A 16,847-nucleotide genomic window follows, 5' to 3' on the forward strand; every position below is an offset into this window, starting at 1 on the left:
CGTGCTGTAGTTCTCAGACGTCTATCTAGAGGATACAACTATCTGGTCAAGTTGATCACTGTATTGCAGGCCTCTATCTGATCAAGTTAGTGAATTTAATTTCTGTTCGAAACTAGTTGTTTTTAATTTCGTTTATTTGTTGCTATATAATTGTTAATATTTCGTATTATATATACTACTTGTACATGCATATACTAATTGGTTCTAACAATCTAAGACAGAAATTACAAAGATGGATCAATCAGGATCTGCTGTGAAGAATCATGTGGAGAAACTTGAGAAATTTAAGGGTTCGGATTTCAAACGTTGGCAACAGAAGATGTTGTTCTATTTGACAACTCTTCATGTGGCAGATGTTCTCATGACCGAGGCTCCAAAGGCTCTTCTCGAAGGAGATGGAGAGAATGTTCCAACTGATATTCAAAGGGCCGAAAATCAGAAGGCCATTGTTGCCTGGGCGAGCAATGAGTTTCTGTGCAGGAACTACATTCTTAATGCCTTAGACGATTCCCTGTATGATATCTACTCATCATTCAAAATAGCAAGGGAATTGTGGGAGTCGTTGGACAACAAATACAAGACTGCAGTTGCTTGTTCAAAGAAGTTTGTCATTGGCAAGTTTTTGAATTACAAGATGGTTGATGCCAAATCTGTTGTCAAGCAAGTGGAGGAACTCCAAGTCATTGTTCATGAGTTAGATGAAGAAGGTATGGGACTGAACTCGAATTTTCTTGTTGGTTCTAACAAACATAGTAAAGAACAAAAATCCAAATTCAAATAAGTATACAGCATATTCTTTTATTTCGTTTTCTCTGTGGGATAGCCAATAAATGAATGAATGAATTTTCAGTGCACATTGCACATTGAAATTAAACTACATGACCGACGTACTTTGCCGGGCAGTTTGCTTTCAAATTAAATAAAATGATGCCTTGTCACTGTTCGTTTTTAACTAGCTAGGTCTTAATTTATTTAAGCCAAGAGTTTCTCTTCATGAATGAAAAACATTCAGTAATAGATACTGCCATGTCTGAAATCCCTTTGAAGAGGTGGCCAAGTCATCTCTCTTGGCCTTACGTACCACGCATGATATCTTTCGGGGAAAAGCTTGGCATGTATATCAATGGAACTTGGATCTTTCTGTTTCTGAAGGTGATCATCTCATCATCCTATGAAACTATGAAACTTTCCAGGTTTAAATATAGTTGACCTTTTCAGACCAAAAAAATATATATATAGTTGAACTTTTACTGTTCTCTTTGGTGGCAAAAGTTGAGAAGCTTTATGGTGTGTACATTTTTTGTTTTTTGTATCCATGTGTACATAACTCCAAATTTAATTAAAGGGATTGCCTTGTTGTTCTCCAGGCTGAGTTCTTCAGTGCGATTACCTACAGAGAATCGAGAATCCCTGTTAACCAAGGAGATGCAGGTTCTTCTTCGAGTTGTTGGCTAATCCAAGTTAAAAGGGGATTGGGGCCTGGAGCCCGCAAAACTTTTTCTCGAGATTTATTTTTAATGCAGCCCCACCAAATACATATGCATATCTAGTAGGATGGTGGGGGGTGTTCGAACCTAGGATAACGTACTAGGATAATTATGAGAATCCATTTAAACCTGTTGAGAATGTATACATCCCACATGGGAAAAATGAGATAGATATCTTGATCATCTACATATGCATATCTAGTAGGATGGTGGGGGTGTCGAACCTAGGATGACGTACTAGGATAATTATGAGAATCCACTTAAATATGTTGAGAATATATACATCCCACATGAGAAAAATGAGACTTTATCTATGAATTTATAAGGTTTTGGGCCACTCCATCCATTGCTAATTGGTTTTGGATGTGAACTCCAGATTACTTTACCATGGTATCAGAGCGAGTTATGTGTGCATGCCTAACGACCGCACGGCCTCCACGTCACCCAAAAGTATTCTCACTTGAAAGAGTACGTTTCCCTTACCAGTCAAACTGTATACACTTTTTTTTTTTTTTGTTAGAGGATCAAGTGATTTCACTCCTACCCCCACAGTGACTCGAACCCAGGACCTGGATCCTAGGTAGTGAGTGCTCTTACTACTGAGCTAACACTTAATGCATATTGGATTTAGAATTTGAACTCAACTCAAACTCAAATGATATATATGAGATGGTATTCAATTCAAATTCAATTTATACTTATCAAATTATTAGCAAAAGACGATAAAGGAATATGCTTGATACTTATCAATTGAAAAAGGAACTATAAATTTATAAAACATCAATTCGAACTCAAAGGAAAGTCTAGAAATAGACAGAGAAAGCTGCTGACCAAAAAAAAAAAAAAAAATCCTTGTGCGTATGCCTTCGTCCAATTTTTAACGCCTCTATGATTTACCGTCAAAACAGACACAATATCGCTGCAGATTAGCTTTTCACACTTTTTAATACCTTGATTAGGACTACTTTAACACCGAATTCTAGTGTTGAAATAATACAGCAGACATAACGCGTAAGGACTCAACACCAAGTTGCTATTTGGAAACTACTTATCTAACTAGTTTACATTTTATGTTTAAAGTATGTCAAAATGTTGTGTGCATAGAATTGTTTGCAAAATCTTTGTTTTATTTTGGAAAACATATCACTTTGAATTGGTCACTCAATTATGACTGATTCAACACTTTGGTCATTATACTTTCAAAAATATCAATTTGGTCACTCAACTTAACCATCATCTTTCATTTTAGTCACTCTGTCAACTTTGCTGTCAAAATTTTGTAAATAATTCATAATTTAAGGGTATTTTAATCAAATTATGAATTATTTGCAATTTTTTAAAATGATTTTATATCTCTTACATGTAAGAATTATGTTCTAGTTTATACAACAAATTATATTTTGGTGATTGGACAACATTGTCCTTAATGTTAACAGCTTGTAATACAATAATAACAACAATGATCAATATGAAATACGATTATCAAGTTGAGTGACCAAAATGATGTTTTTGAAAATATAGTGACCACAATGTCAAATGAGTTATAGTTGAATCACCAAAGTTATATATTTTGTCTATTTTATTAGATAACAATAGAAAATACATAATAACTATTGTGAGTTGAATTCAAGGTTGGTGGTCTCACATCAACTATTTGTCAATGTGTACTTTTCTCCTTAATATATGATCGACCATATCCTAAAGTGTGTCCTCCACATAATTTTTCTACACCAGTTGTCAAGATTGCAAATAATACTAAAAAAATAATTCACCTACCAAGCCATTCGATTTCCATGAGATAATATTTGATTTTGGTCGACCAACAGGATAATATTGATGATACATCAATTTTTGATGGTCACTTCCCTTCATATAGCATTTTGAATACTTTATTAATTGGAATATATTTATATATAGTTTACTGTCGCAAAGTCAACCACTCAAACTAATATGATTTCTGTCATTTCATATGCTCGTGCGTTGAATATTTTGGGTTTTAGGGGTTTGGATGAGTGCTGGTAGCTCTAGGCCTCTAGCTAGTAAAGCTTGCTCAGAGAAAAATATCCTTGAGTGAGCACTACAATCCAAGATTAAATCCAAGAATTTATTGAGTAAGTTAATTGGAAAGCTAGCCAACATATAAAGAGTGAGTAGACTGTGGCTAAAGGGATAAAGAATGATAAGTCAAAGTTACAAAATAAATAGTCAAAGTACTCTCGTTTGTAAACAGAAAAGGGATGCACTTCAACTCATTTGCTAACCCCCCTCTTTTGGTCATAAACTCACTTTCTAATCACCATCAAGTTCAGAACTACTGGAATAAAAGGTTTATACATATATAATGTCTTTCTTCTCATGAGTCAAAGCACTATTTTGCCCACAGACCACTGTGTAATGGCCATTTTGATCACTAACAAGTGCTTACACATGAAAGCGCATACGTATATTCAAGTTTGATCGATGCAGCCGACCTTTTTGTAAAAATTCACTAATGAAGGCAGCCAAATGGGAATACCCCACCATTTCTAAGATGTTTACTAATGGTTAAGATGTGGAAAACCATGGAACTTAATTTCTTGCATCATGATGATGCATATATTCTGACTATTAATACTTGCAACAATGGAGCACCACTTAATGGGCATCCCTACAGTTTTTGGATTAAGCCATTAATAGATATTCAATCTCATCTTGTAGAACTAGCTAGAATGTTGGTTTTGTTTACTTTACCTTTGAAGTTTCTGTGGTATACTTGTGTGTGTACATATATATATCGAAAAATATATTTATATATTAATTAGTTTGATATAAAAGTAAATTGGCTCAATACATTGGTCAACTAGCTCCATATCACTAGGTTGATATGATATAGAGCTAGTTTACAAGTGTAGGGAGCTGGTTTATTGCTATAAAGAGTAGTATTGTACATTTTTAATGTATTGATACATTAATGTCTCGTAAATTTTTTTCATTATATTATAAACTTTTAAACCAAATTTTTTTAAAATTTATTACTCACCAATTGAAGTTACGTCTTCTTTGATTATATTGACGATCATTCAAGCTTCTTAACACATGCATGAGAGGTGAATTATAACGGCTTGAAATCCTCTGTCCCCATTTTCCTGTCTCCCACTAGTATATTGACGCTTATCCTTCCACGTCACCACACTTACCAGCTCTTGACGAAGTTAAGCATTTAAAGTGTATATTATTTTTTAATTAAAATATAAACTAATATTAACACATCTAAGGACGAACTCAGATGATGAACCTCATCATCTACTTTCTTCCGGGGGATCAAAGATAGGAGATCTAGTTCAAGAAGCTCTCCTTCCTGAGCAACATGATTTCTCAGAGAAAAGAACTTTCTACTCTTTGTACCCGCAAGAATTTGCCAAATACAAATTCCCAATTCACAATCCCCAATCCAATCCTTGTCATGGAGCACTATGCATATCATCCTCAATCAAAATTTCTCTGACCATGAAATCTAAACAAACCCATCAGTTATGATCTTCTTCTTGCCAAAAAATAAATAAATTATGATCTTCTTTTTCACCTGATAGAACACGGATTTGGGTATTAACAAAGTGAAGCGGATTGTATGCACTGATAGTGCAATTGCACTGTAGGTTATTTTAATTTATAAAAAAATAACAGTCACTCATCTAATCCACTCTTTTATATATTTTAATATCAAAAAAATTACATCAATGCATATTGCAAGTACCCATGCACTGATGGTGCATGGAATACACTCCCCTCCAGCTCGTCAACGAGCTCGCCTTCTTTTCCAACTAAGAAAGTAGGATTTGATATGGGTTCGTTGAAAGAAGAAAGCTGGATCTGATCTGGGTTCGATTTGATCTGTATTCGTCCTAATCTGTGCAGATTGTTCTTTAATATTGGTTTATATTTTAATTAATTATTATCAAAAAATAAGAGATTTTCTCAAATACTTAACTCTGTCAAGTAGTTGGTTAGTGTGGTAACGTGGTAGTACATGTATCAATACACTAGTGGGAGACAGGGAGAGAGACGGAGAAATTGGGACAGACGATTTCAAGCCAATTATAACACAAATAGAAACGAACAATTCAAAATGAAGGGAAAATATACATCCATCTTGAGTTATGTTAAAGTGCAAAACTCGCAATAAATGTAAGATTATAAGGGTAGCACACTCGTTTAGTCGTTTTTGTGAGATCCCCATGCAGCTCGAAAGTTTCATGTTGTCACGTACGGCAGACAGACGTCTAGTGATGGTTTGGATCAGGGCCGCTGGGACTCAAGCGTTTGGAGTCAAAAGGCTTTCCGGCTTGGCTTTGAATTCTAGCCTTCAACACTTTTCTGGCACTCTCCATCATTATTGATCGGTCGACGACCTTGCTCTCCTTCAGCAATGGAGCAGGAGCAGGAGCTTGATGAGAACCTGGAAATGAAAGCAAGACTAAGAAAATAAAGAACCAGATGTACTTGAGCTGGCTAGCCATTACTATAGAAGTTGGGAGGTCAGAGCTTCTTCGGGTAAAAGTGTAAAACTCAGAGTTATGTTGGGTATATATAGTAGCAATACAATGCCTCTATTACGTACCAAAGGTCATTTAAATAAAGCACAAATTAATTTTGGTTATTATGCTAAATAGTGCATGCATGCATCTTCCATTATAATCTGAAAATTTTTTCAGACCAGACGACAGTAAAGTAAAAGGGTTTATAAGGTTCGCAAAATAATAGTTCACGTTCACTTTCAGGAGAGAGTATTCAGTGCACCGATGTGCACTTGCACAAACAGAAATAGACGGCCGGATAACATCAAATACATATTTTTGTTATAAAAAAATTGTTTATAAATTTCAACAACTGAGATCTCTAAATATATTGATTCACTTACACTGTCGGTGCATATACAGAAGAATTTTCCCACTTTCAGTTCAATATCTTCTTCATGTTGATGACATTAATTATACTCAAGAAGTCAAGATATGATCATCTTTAATCAACTTAATTATTTGTAGTTTGTTTGCTAATTGTCTCTTACAGAAATCATTAATTATCCATTCAAGATATGATCTTTAATCAACTTAATTATTTGTAGTTTGTTTGCCAACTATCTGTTACAGAAATGAACCCATATATGGAAGTAGTGGATCTCTGTAAATTGTTATAGCTAATCACTAGAAATCTAAGAAATACAAGGATAGGAAATAAGTGAAGATTGTATATCAAATTAACAAAATGATATTTTCCAATTGCATGTGGGTTCATCAAACACAAAAAAAAAAAAAAAAAAAGAAGAAGAAGAAGAAGTAAATATAGTCTCCTATAAGTATCTTATAATAAAAACTCATTAAGCATTTTCTAATTCAATAGTTAAGTGAGCTGCCCATTAATATTAAAAATATCATTTTTTTTTTATCGAAATAGGTCAGCGCTTTCACTAAGTTTAGCAAGCAGTACAAATCGCGATGCCTAAGGACACGATCTAATAGATCGTTGTTTTCACTATAAAAATGTAACTCTAAAAGCATAAAAGTTTTCATCAAAGATAAATCCTCCCTCCAAGGCTGGGGATAAAGATATGAAACACCTCTATGGGGTCGATAGAAAGAATCGTTCCTTATAACCTCCTAAATCCCTATTCGAGAATAATAAAAACCCAAAAAGTCCCCAGTACACCCACATTTTAGAAAATCCATGCACTTTTATTCTAACAAAAACCAAAAAGTCCCCAGTAGACCCAAACAAAATTTAAATAGTACTATAGGCCCTAAAGACCCATTCCAACCAAAGCAACCCACAGCCTAGTTGGAATCCCAGATAGCCCAACCTGTCAGACCGTCAAATGCCAGCCCATATTCACCTCCACCCCTGTGAGGCCCAACCTCGGGGAGCCCAACAACAGTCAGCCCAGCAGGAGGACAAGGTAGCTCAATCAGCTCGGACGCCATTGCCGATCTCCCTCATCTCAGAGTTCCAACCACCAAAGCCAGCACTGGCACCGGGGCCTCTACCAAGTGCAGCCCGTGCGGTGGTGCCCAGCGCCGGAACTCTGCAAGCACCGATGATGGAGGCTCAACACAATCTGTCACCACCGCTCCTCGCTCCGGAGTAGCCTTCGACACCCTAGATCGGGTCTTACCAGCCCTGATGAGCCCCGTCAGCTCCACAATCAAAATCATCCACCACCAGATTGTCTCCCCCATTGGACGACATCTGAAGCAGCCAATAACCAGCATCCAACAAGGCCATTGGACTGAGAATAAAACTGCAAGGAAAAAACATATGGGCACGCTGGAGAACACCCCCGCCACCACTGCCCACGAACCAACCAGACAAATGAAGGGAGGACATCCCCGCCATCAGAGTTGAAGGATCACCGCTGCCGGTCAGATTTGAAAATTTTGTTGAAAACCATCGCCGTCAAGTAAACCCTAGCAGAGCTAGGTCGAGATGTGAAATAAGTTATACAATGAACTTACTGATGGCCGAATGATAGGGGCTGGTTTCAATGGTTTCTAGAAGCCTCCCTTAGGCCTGCAAAACTGAATTTGAGTTCCTAAAAATATCATTCTTGTCATCTGATGATTAAAATTGAAAGTCATTTAATGAGTCATCTAAAGTAGTCATTACAAACTGAGATCTCCTACAATAACGAGCTATATGAAAAAAATAAAAAAGAGAAAAGAAGTGTAGGGATCCGAGTATTATTGGAACGCTTTTGAAACCATAATGCGGACTCTGCAATCACACAGTGTACTGGATCCTTAGCATAAAAGTGCCATGCTTTTTCATGTTTATAAAAACAACAAATAGAATACCCTACAAGTTAGTCCTTATAATGTTAATTTACTTGAAGAAAAACGACACCAAAAAGTTTTTGTCCTACACTTGGGCCAACTTATAATGACCATCAATCTCATTTGAACCCTTTGGCGTTTTGCCGCGTGCCAAATCCTTGTCATGAAGTTAATACCAATGAAATTCCCCAACTTAGAAATTTCCCTATTGAGGCATCGACCCAATTTATCATGTTTACTATAAATAGTAAACTAATACTCACTTCCCAATCAATTACAATTACAATGCAGAGGAAAATGACAGACTTGATATAACATTTACAAAGCAAGCCTTTTACAATCAGCTCCTCCACCATTACTGGTAATCTGCGTCTGATTTTCCTCCAATACGAGCCTCAGAAATTGGAACAAACTTGGGTGCTCCTCTTTGGCTTCAGTAGCCCTATTATAAAAGTTTGCAGATATCGCGTGCTTTGTAAAGTCCTGTCCTGTTGTATATATATTATCAATTTTCATTTGCGACGGTAGTTTTCCAGGGTTACACAGTAGTTCCTCGGAGCTAGCTGGATAATCACCATGAATGCCGATCATTTGTCGGTTGTGCTGTTGTACTTATTTACTTGATACTTTAGTATCCGCAAGCATGCATAAAACGACACTTATGATGGCTAAAACCTTAACTCGTGCTTTATCAAAAGAAGATCTACGACTTAATTTGAAATTATCGACTAATAATGCCAAAAGGGGGGATATTCGTAGGATCATCGTGCACCAGTTCCATTGTTGCCTTTCTTCATTCTTTCTTTTAGCTAGTATAATCTAATAAGATTTAACTCATGTGAACAATGATAGAAAACACTTGGGAAAATAATGATACACAGGCCAAATATAGGCTCTAAACATTAACTCTTTTAAGGGACATCAGTAACGCAGCAAATATATTTTGTACAGATCAGGCATTGCCACAGTGCTCACAATGCGGCCTTTGAATATGAGCAAGAAAAGGTACCAATGCTCTAAATTGATCACATCTGACTCACTAATCTGGAAGCAGTGGTAACCTTTCCACTGTGGGAAGTGAACCATTCGTGTTACCATTGGTGCCCAGAACTTCATCAAATTCATCATCATCATCATTATCGGTTCTTTTCCTAGTATGATTCTCTTCCATCCTTGTGGAATGAAATGGAAGGATACGGAGACGCACATCTGCCTCCTGATCGATTCTTTCTGCTTCTAATTTGTACTTGCGAATAAAGTCAATCTGAATAGACATAATGTGGGGTGGCCTCGGAAGAAGTTCTACAGGTTCCCCTTTTGGAATTACAACCTGCTCAATGGCTATTCTTGCCTCCTGTAAGAGAGTATTAATTGCAAAATTATTGAACTAGGCATTGATTAAATCAGGTGTCCTAAGGGACTATTAATGGACGAACAATCCCGCAAACCTTATTTATATGCAACATCACAAATCCTAGCTCACCAGGGCTTTACCACTTATTTAAGATGTCCTCATAGTAGAACACTCCTGTTTATCATGCTAAAACTTTGCCTCAATTGGGTTGTGGGGGAAAGGAGAAGAATAGTACACTTTTTTTGTTGTTGCTTGTCATAGCAGGCATATGCCAAATGTGAATGGTAAAACACCCGGTAAAGAAACCCAATCTAGCTAACCTAACTATATGCTGTGTATTATCAACGATTTCTACAGAGGTGGTAAATACAGGGTTCTCCCTGTTTTGTTTCTTGTTAAGTCACAATTCATGGGGAGTTAAAAATCAGAAGAGTATGAAGCTTGTCAAACTAAAGCGCATGTTTCTACCCAGTATCATCAGATTTGGGAATTCAATTTAATGTACTTCACAACTCTGTTGGCTTGTGTCAGCTGATTATGCAGAACTTCATGATGGGAAAAGAGCATTCATTTCTTGCCTAATTTAAGAAATCAATAGAAAATAGAATCACAATAAATTTTCTGAAAATGTGGAGGTTGACAACGTCCATAATTACCTCAAGAGCATCAACCTTCTCAGACGATTGCGTATTGTCTACTGGTCCATAATCATTCAAACCACCGTAATAATCATTCAATAATAACCGAAGTGCCTTTTTTATTTCCACCAATGCGCTTGTCTTGAGAAAGAGAAAAATCAGTGGTGAAATCACGATGATTATCGAGTGTCTAAAACTAGCAAATATACTAAGGTAATGAAATGTTGGTTACCTTAGTCACATAAATGGGTGTACCATGAGATCTAGCAGCAGCCTGAATCCCGGGATTTTTCTTGAGCTTGGATTGCATGGCGAAGAGTGCATCTGCCTTGCTGATATCATCTGTTAACTGGATAGCAGCCTCATCCATCTTCAACTGTTTTATCCCTTGCATCACAGTGGCTTCTAGGATCTAAAACAACTGCTTATATTGTAAGTCTTGTATTCGAAAATTACTAATATAAACAGACTCCTGAGAAGTGAGCATCAGCAAAGTTTTAATTGACATCAAACTATTGTTAAGTTGCAAGGTTCTGATGTCTTACCCCATAAACAAACAATCGAAGTTCCATCCCTTCATCCCCGGAATCCACTTGCATATATGGAGAAACCTCAGGAGTGAGATCATTATAACCATATCCTTTCTCACTCATATTTTTGGCATCTTCTGTAACATTATCATCTTGTTCATCCCAGGAACTGGAGAGCAAATTTTCTCTTACAGTAGTTTCTTCTGATCCCTGAGAATTAATTTTGCGAACTTCGAAATTTGGGAAGCGACCTTCACCAACATAACATGAGTTTCAGATTTAATTTGTAATTATGGGAAAGGGAAACAAAACAGGACAGGTTTCTCTTCTCCCAAGAAGCATACCTGAGAGGATAGCATCCACTGTTGTTTCTAAGCTAGGATGAACTCTTAACTCAGTCTTTGAAATTATCTCCACCCCACAACTAAATGTTGCAGGTCCTTTCCTTTCTAGCACTGTCTTTTGAACCCCCCTCCGGCTGGCCTCTTCATCTCCTAGTGTCACACTCTAAAAAAGTGAAGGTAATAATGTAACTGAACAACAAAAATAACTTCAAATTATATATTTAAGTGTAAGGAATAAACAGAAATCAAAGAAAGGTTGTTTGAACAAGCACAAGAGATTGCTACACTACCACACTTTAGAACAACACAGAGGTCCATAAGATCAAGCTCATCAATCAAGAAAAAAAATACAAAAACCAAACAAAATGAGGAAATCAAACAATCCACAATTAGAAAACAAACTAATTGTTATTGGTGTATGAAATTCTACAAAATTAAGTTAATACAAGAATATAAAAGTCCTTTTTAATATGCAATGTTGCCATGCCAATGTTGTTGAATGTAGTATAAAGAGAATGAAACCTAACATCTATACTATCCCATGGCATATGCAGTAGATTGCAATTAAATATTTCTATAGCCACCTCACCTGTACACCTCCAACAAGCATTTCCAATGAAGGATTCATTATCAGATTCTCGATGGTTACTCCATGAGCAGTGGCCACTAGCTGGATTCCACGTTGTGCAATTGTGCTTGCAGCCATTGCTTCAAGTTTAGTGCCAATTTCATCAATTACAATCACTTGTGGCATATGATTTTCAACAGCTTCTATCAAGACCTGAATAAAAAATACTTATATAGCATGAGAATCAATTAGTGGTGGAAACAAAATGTAAGAAAGAAACTTATTCAAAACTAGAATAAGAGAGGCTATCAATCAATACTGGAAGCATGATCTAATCATATCATGTTGCTGGGAAAACAGAAGCAATTAACTATTTAACATCAGACCAAAGGAAAAGTTTACAGAATGAAAAATATAAAATGGCATACAATGTTCAGTTTCCTACGAGCATTAAGTATCGGCATGCAACTTTTAACAGTCATGAAACTTTTAAAAGTCATGTAACTATTAATAAAAAATGGCATACAATTGTGGAAGGATCTATATAGCATTTTCAACAGTCATGTAACTTTTAAAGCACAATGTAAACCAGTCTTTCCTCTGTAAATTACAAACGCATATATGTTTTCGGTTTTATTTTTTATCAAAAAGTATTAGAAAATCTAGCCAAAAAAGGATTGGTACACTGGGTGACTGGGACTAAACACAACGTCACACACATATATATTCAGAGACAGAAAAAGAAGGAAAGAGAGGATATGAGCAGAAGAATAGCATCCTTGTAGGTACTTTCTTGGAATTAAGTAAACACTGCCACAGAATCATGATGACAGAACATTTAAAGATATTTCACCTAAGTACCCCAGCATCCAACAGACATTCAATTCCTTCCTCTAATACATATACTTTCTAATGTCTAAAAATCTCACTGCTAGAGATGCTTTATATGGTTCGAAGCAATATGTACTTAGAAATTGAGGATTAATTTGTGATGAGTAAAGTGTAGAACTAGTCCTAGAATAGTCAGGAATCAGGTGTTAGGTCGATGTTTTATACTTTCTTTGTTGTGGGTAAGTTGTAGAGCTATTTAAACCTCCATTGGGAAAAGAATAACCCACGACATTATTCTGTAGCTTCATCATGCCAGTAAAAAATCTAAAATAAATAGAATATAGGATTTTTCAGACAGCAAGACTTATTTAAGAAGTATCAACATCCAACAGTTTCGATCACACGGTTCACCTTATGTTGCATATCAGAGACAGGGACTTGCATGCGCCGAGCATTGCCTATTCCTGCATGGGGTATATCACCATCCCCACCAATCTCATTGGAGGTGTCGACAATCATCACACGTTTCTTATGATCATTTGCAAGCATCCGAGCTATTTCCCTGCAAGTTAAAGTATCATTGAAATCAGATTGATACTTATCAAGAAGTAGCAAAAAACTGCGTCGTCTGAGATTACACATTGAATACCATTTATAACAATGGAACTGGAAAGCTTTGTTTTGGTACTTCAGGGGTATTGATTATGCATCGCCAAAAGATAAATCCTTCCTACTAAACTATATAATTACTGAAGAGACTAAAAAAAAGGGCCTATAGCACTTTCCCAAGAATTCATTTGACACTTGTGGCAAATATAAACATATCATAAAGTTCCTCATGGAAGAAACCAACTGTTGAATTGGTGAGGAAATTGCAATGCAGGATGCATATGGAAATTAAGTTAAGCTTTTTACTTTTTAGCAAGTTAATGTAGCTAGATTAAAGTTACATGGACTTGCATTTTTCCTGCATCATACTTTTACTTTGTTGTAACACGGTGACCTCAAGTCAAACGTAACGAAAGGGAAAAACTAACCTGATAATTGTTGTTTTTCCTACCCCAGGAGGCCCAATGAGCAACAAAGAAAGGCCATCTCGAACCAAATCTCGCAGCAAACTAGCACTACCCGATATTGCCCTACCAACACGACAAGTCAGACCAATAATGGCACCCTTTCGATTCCTAATGGCACTAATCCGGTGCAGTGTTCTGCTAATGCCTGCTCGGTTGTCAATGGCAAAATCACCCACCTACAACAAGCAAAGAAACAATATGAAGGATTCATAACTCCAACACATTTCACCTCTCTCTTCCTCCCTAATCCCTCCCAATGCTTTGTCAGTGGTCAAGGAAAAATCTTGACTCATGCTAAAATCAAAACCATATTCATTTATGCTTTCCATCACTGACCCAGCAATAAAAAACTCATCACATACCCAAACCAACATTAACATCCACACAAAAACCATCAACCTAAAACTCCCACCACACAAAAATTTGACCTTTATCCAAGTCAATTCATCAAACACTTGGTGGGCACGAAACTTTTACCTGAGAAGTAGCCTGTTCAAGATCCTGAACAGTAATCAGATTCTCCGACAACACAAAGTCGCCGGAGGGAAACCGGGCCAGCGGCTTCCGGCCCAAATCCATAACCACTTCAATCAACTGGTGAAGCTCCGGGTGCTCCGTCACTCGCTGCCGCATTTCCTCCGGCAAAAGGGCCAAAAGCCGGCCCAGTTCCACGTCGAAGTCTTCCTCCTCCGGTGAAGAAGTACATGATGAAGTTAAAGAACACAGACAACCCAGAACAGGCCTTGCATACCCAGATGGAATTTTGGCGCGTAAGTGAGGGAAAGATGGGTTTGGTGAAGATTTAAGGGGAAAAGATTGGGTCTTGCATTGGAATTTGGGAGAGAGAGGTAGGATTAGGGGTTTGGGGATTGAGAGAGGTTGGGGGTGAAAGAGATGAACACAGTTGGAGAGCATCTGTTTTGGAGGGAAGAGTAGAAGCTATAGCTATGCATAAAGTAGGAGGCTGTGATCTTCCAAGTTGTGCTTTTTCTGTTTTTGCTTGAGGAATTTAGGAGGAGGAGAAGGAGAGGGAAAGGTTTGAAAGGTGGATGTGCTAATTTTTATGCTTTTGATTCTTTTTCTTACATGGGGGAAGGGAATATACAGATTCTCAGCCACTGTTGACTAAGTTCAAAACAAGAACATCTCTTATCTATTAAATTTGGAAGAATATTTAATTTTTTCTGTTTTTAATAATTAAAAATAGAAGCTAAGTATGCATGTCCTCGGCATTAGAATTATATCCAAGTAACCTCATACCTGCCAGGATTGGCAAGGCCTGGGCTTGAGTGTAATCTCCACTCAAGTTTAAGCCCTATCAGTTTTCGAGTTAACACTCGTGCAGTTATCGGAGAACACGGTGGGACTCATGGGTCCAGCAGTACACTAACGGACAGAAGGGAGCAATACTGGTCTAGAAACGGTCATCGGTGGATGCTTGCGGGTTCTTCAAGATGAAAAACCTTAGGACAAGAAAGATCTATCCACTGTCATTAATCTACCTGCAGTCAGTTACTCGATTAAAAGTTGGGCTCTTACATCGTGGGACCTTGGTTGAGAAGCAGCCTCTCTCTAGCCTAAACTTTATTTGCCAAGGAAAAAATAAAAAGTAACCTCATACCTATTATTCTGGGATCATAACTCGTTACGCAAATTTTATGAATTGTGAGTCTATGAACCAAAGTTGTAACTCTCTTGATAAAAAAATGGATGAAATATTTATTTGCAAATGAACTCAAGCTCTGCAAAACCCACCACCTACGGAGAAGGCCGAAAGCTTCATATTTAACGCCATTGGCTGACCAAGCGCTCTTCTGCCCTAATTCAAGTTTCTTGAGGACCGTTAGCCTCATCCTTTCTTTTGCACGTGGTGATTCCTTGTTAGTGTTGTTGTTGGCCTGCACCAAGCTTCTTGACTACCACAGCGCGCACGTTTCTGGTTAATTTCCATTGATATTGAGACTATTATTGAGGTTTATTTTTGGTGAACTATATTGAGGGACAGTATGCCCGGTCATGAAAAAACTGGTTCCAGTATCACTGTGTACACGTTTCCTATTGTCATCCTCTTTTGGGCCTATTATGAGACTTTTTTTTAGAGCAATTCTATGTACATATCCCCTTTTTATTAATACACACCCAATAATTTCTTTTTGCCAATTTTTTTCCCATTTTTCCTTTCCTACCCTTTCTTTTTCACCCTCATCTCTTTCCCCAACTGCACATGTTGTCTGTAACAACTCTCTCGATAACTCTGCCTAATCAGTAATGGTTGATCGATACCACAGCGGAATTTTTAAAAATGAGGCATTTCTGTTCTAATACATGCTAAAAGGAACATTACCTATTCATTCTATATCTCTAAGCACTAAATCATATTAATTGAGCACCCCGGGGGGGGGGGGGGGGGGGGGGGGGTGGCGCGAAGCTTGAGACGGATGCTCTGTGCTCTGTTTTACTCTAACTCTACTCCGCAGTCAAGTTCGTTGCTGTTTACAGGTAAGACGTCTTTCTTATAAAACAATAAGACCTTTTCATCACTCGAAAAATTGCCAAGGCATTTCCTTTTCCGTTCTTCTATGATGAAAGGTGCGACCTTTGTTGTTTAAACTTTAAAGGAGAGAGAGAGAGAGAGTTGTTATTGCTGACAACAAATGCAGTTGGGGAGAGAGACAAGGGAGAAAAAGGAAGGGTAGGAAAGGGAAAATGAGGAAAAAATTGTCAAAAAAAATTATGAAGTGTGTATTAATAAAAAAGGGAAGTGTATATAGAATTACTTTTTTTTAAAAAGAAAAGTTCATCGAGATTGAAATCGCTTAAGAGCGCATTCCAATGGGGAGCATACAAAGGCCAGAAATGCCTAGGTCTTAAAACTAAAGTAGAACAAACTAGAAGATGTACTACATCAACCAGTTGTTCTTGTACAATAAAACTCAGTTTTGGAAATTTTCTAGAAGCACTAGCAAATTCTAAAGGTAGATCTTCATTATCCATAAGATAATTACCAACAAAGGAATCATTATCATGATCTTGAGAATTGTAGACCCAGCAATCAAAATTTGCGATCCGGGAATGCAAAAAATCGGCAGACCAATCAACTCTGGACTCGTCCCCGCCTTCACCACACTACTCACCAAGGCATGCAATTGTGATACTCATAGTGTGATTATACCGAGACTCTTCATAGAATATAGAGAGCATCACTCTACCAAAAAT

General features: G+C 37.2%; 1 protein-coding gene across 1 annotated transcript; it reads right to left on the reverse strand.

The window, feature by feature from the left end:
- Positions 1–9,164: 9,164 nt before the first annotated feature.
- LOC112166710 (protein SEEDLING PLASTID DEVELOPMENT 1) lies at positions 9,165–14,923 on the reverse strand. The gene is made up of 9 exons (XM_024303597.2): positions 14,109–14,923; positions 13,593–13,807; positions 12,967–13,117; positions 11,746–11,937; positions 11,157–11,319; positions 10,828–11,063; positions 10,515–10,694; positions 10,301–10,423; positions 9,165–9,644 (listed from the first exon to the last, which is right to left on the reverse strand). The coding sequence occupies exons 1-9, from the start codon at positions 14,544–14,546 to the stop codon at positions 9,330–9,332; spliced, it is 2,013 nt and encodes a 670-aa protein (XP_024159365.1). The 5' UTR covers positions 14,547–14,923; the 3' UTR covers positions 9,165–9,329.
- Positions 14,924–16,847: the final 1,924 nt, after the last annotated feature.

This window comes from Rosa chinensis, chromosome 5 (genome assembly GCF_002994745.2).
Source record: "Rosa chinensis cultivar Old Blush chromosome 5, RchiOBHm-V2, whole genome shotgun sequence".
In the NCBI taxonomy this organism is placed as follows: Eukaryota; Viridiplantae; Streptophyta; class Magnoliopsida; order Rosales; family Rosaceae; genus Rosa; species Rosa chinensis.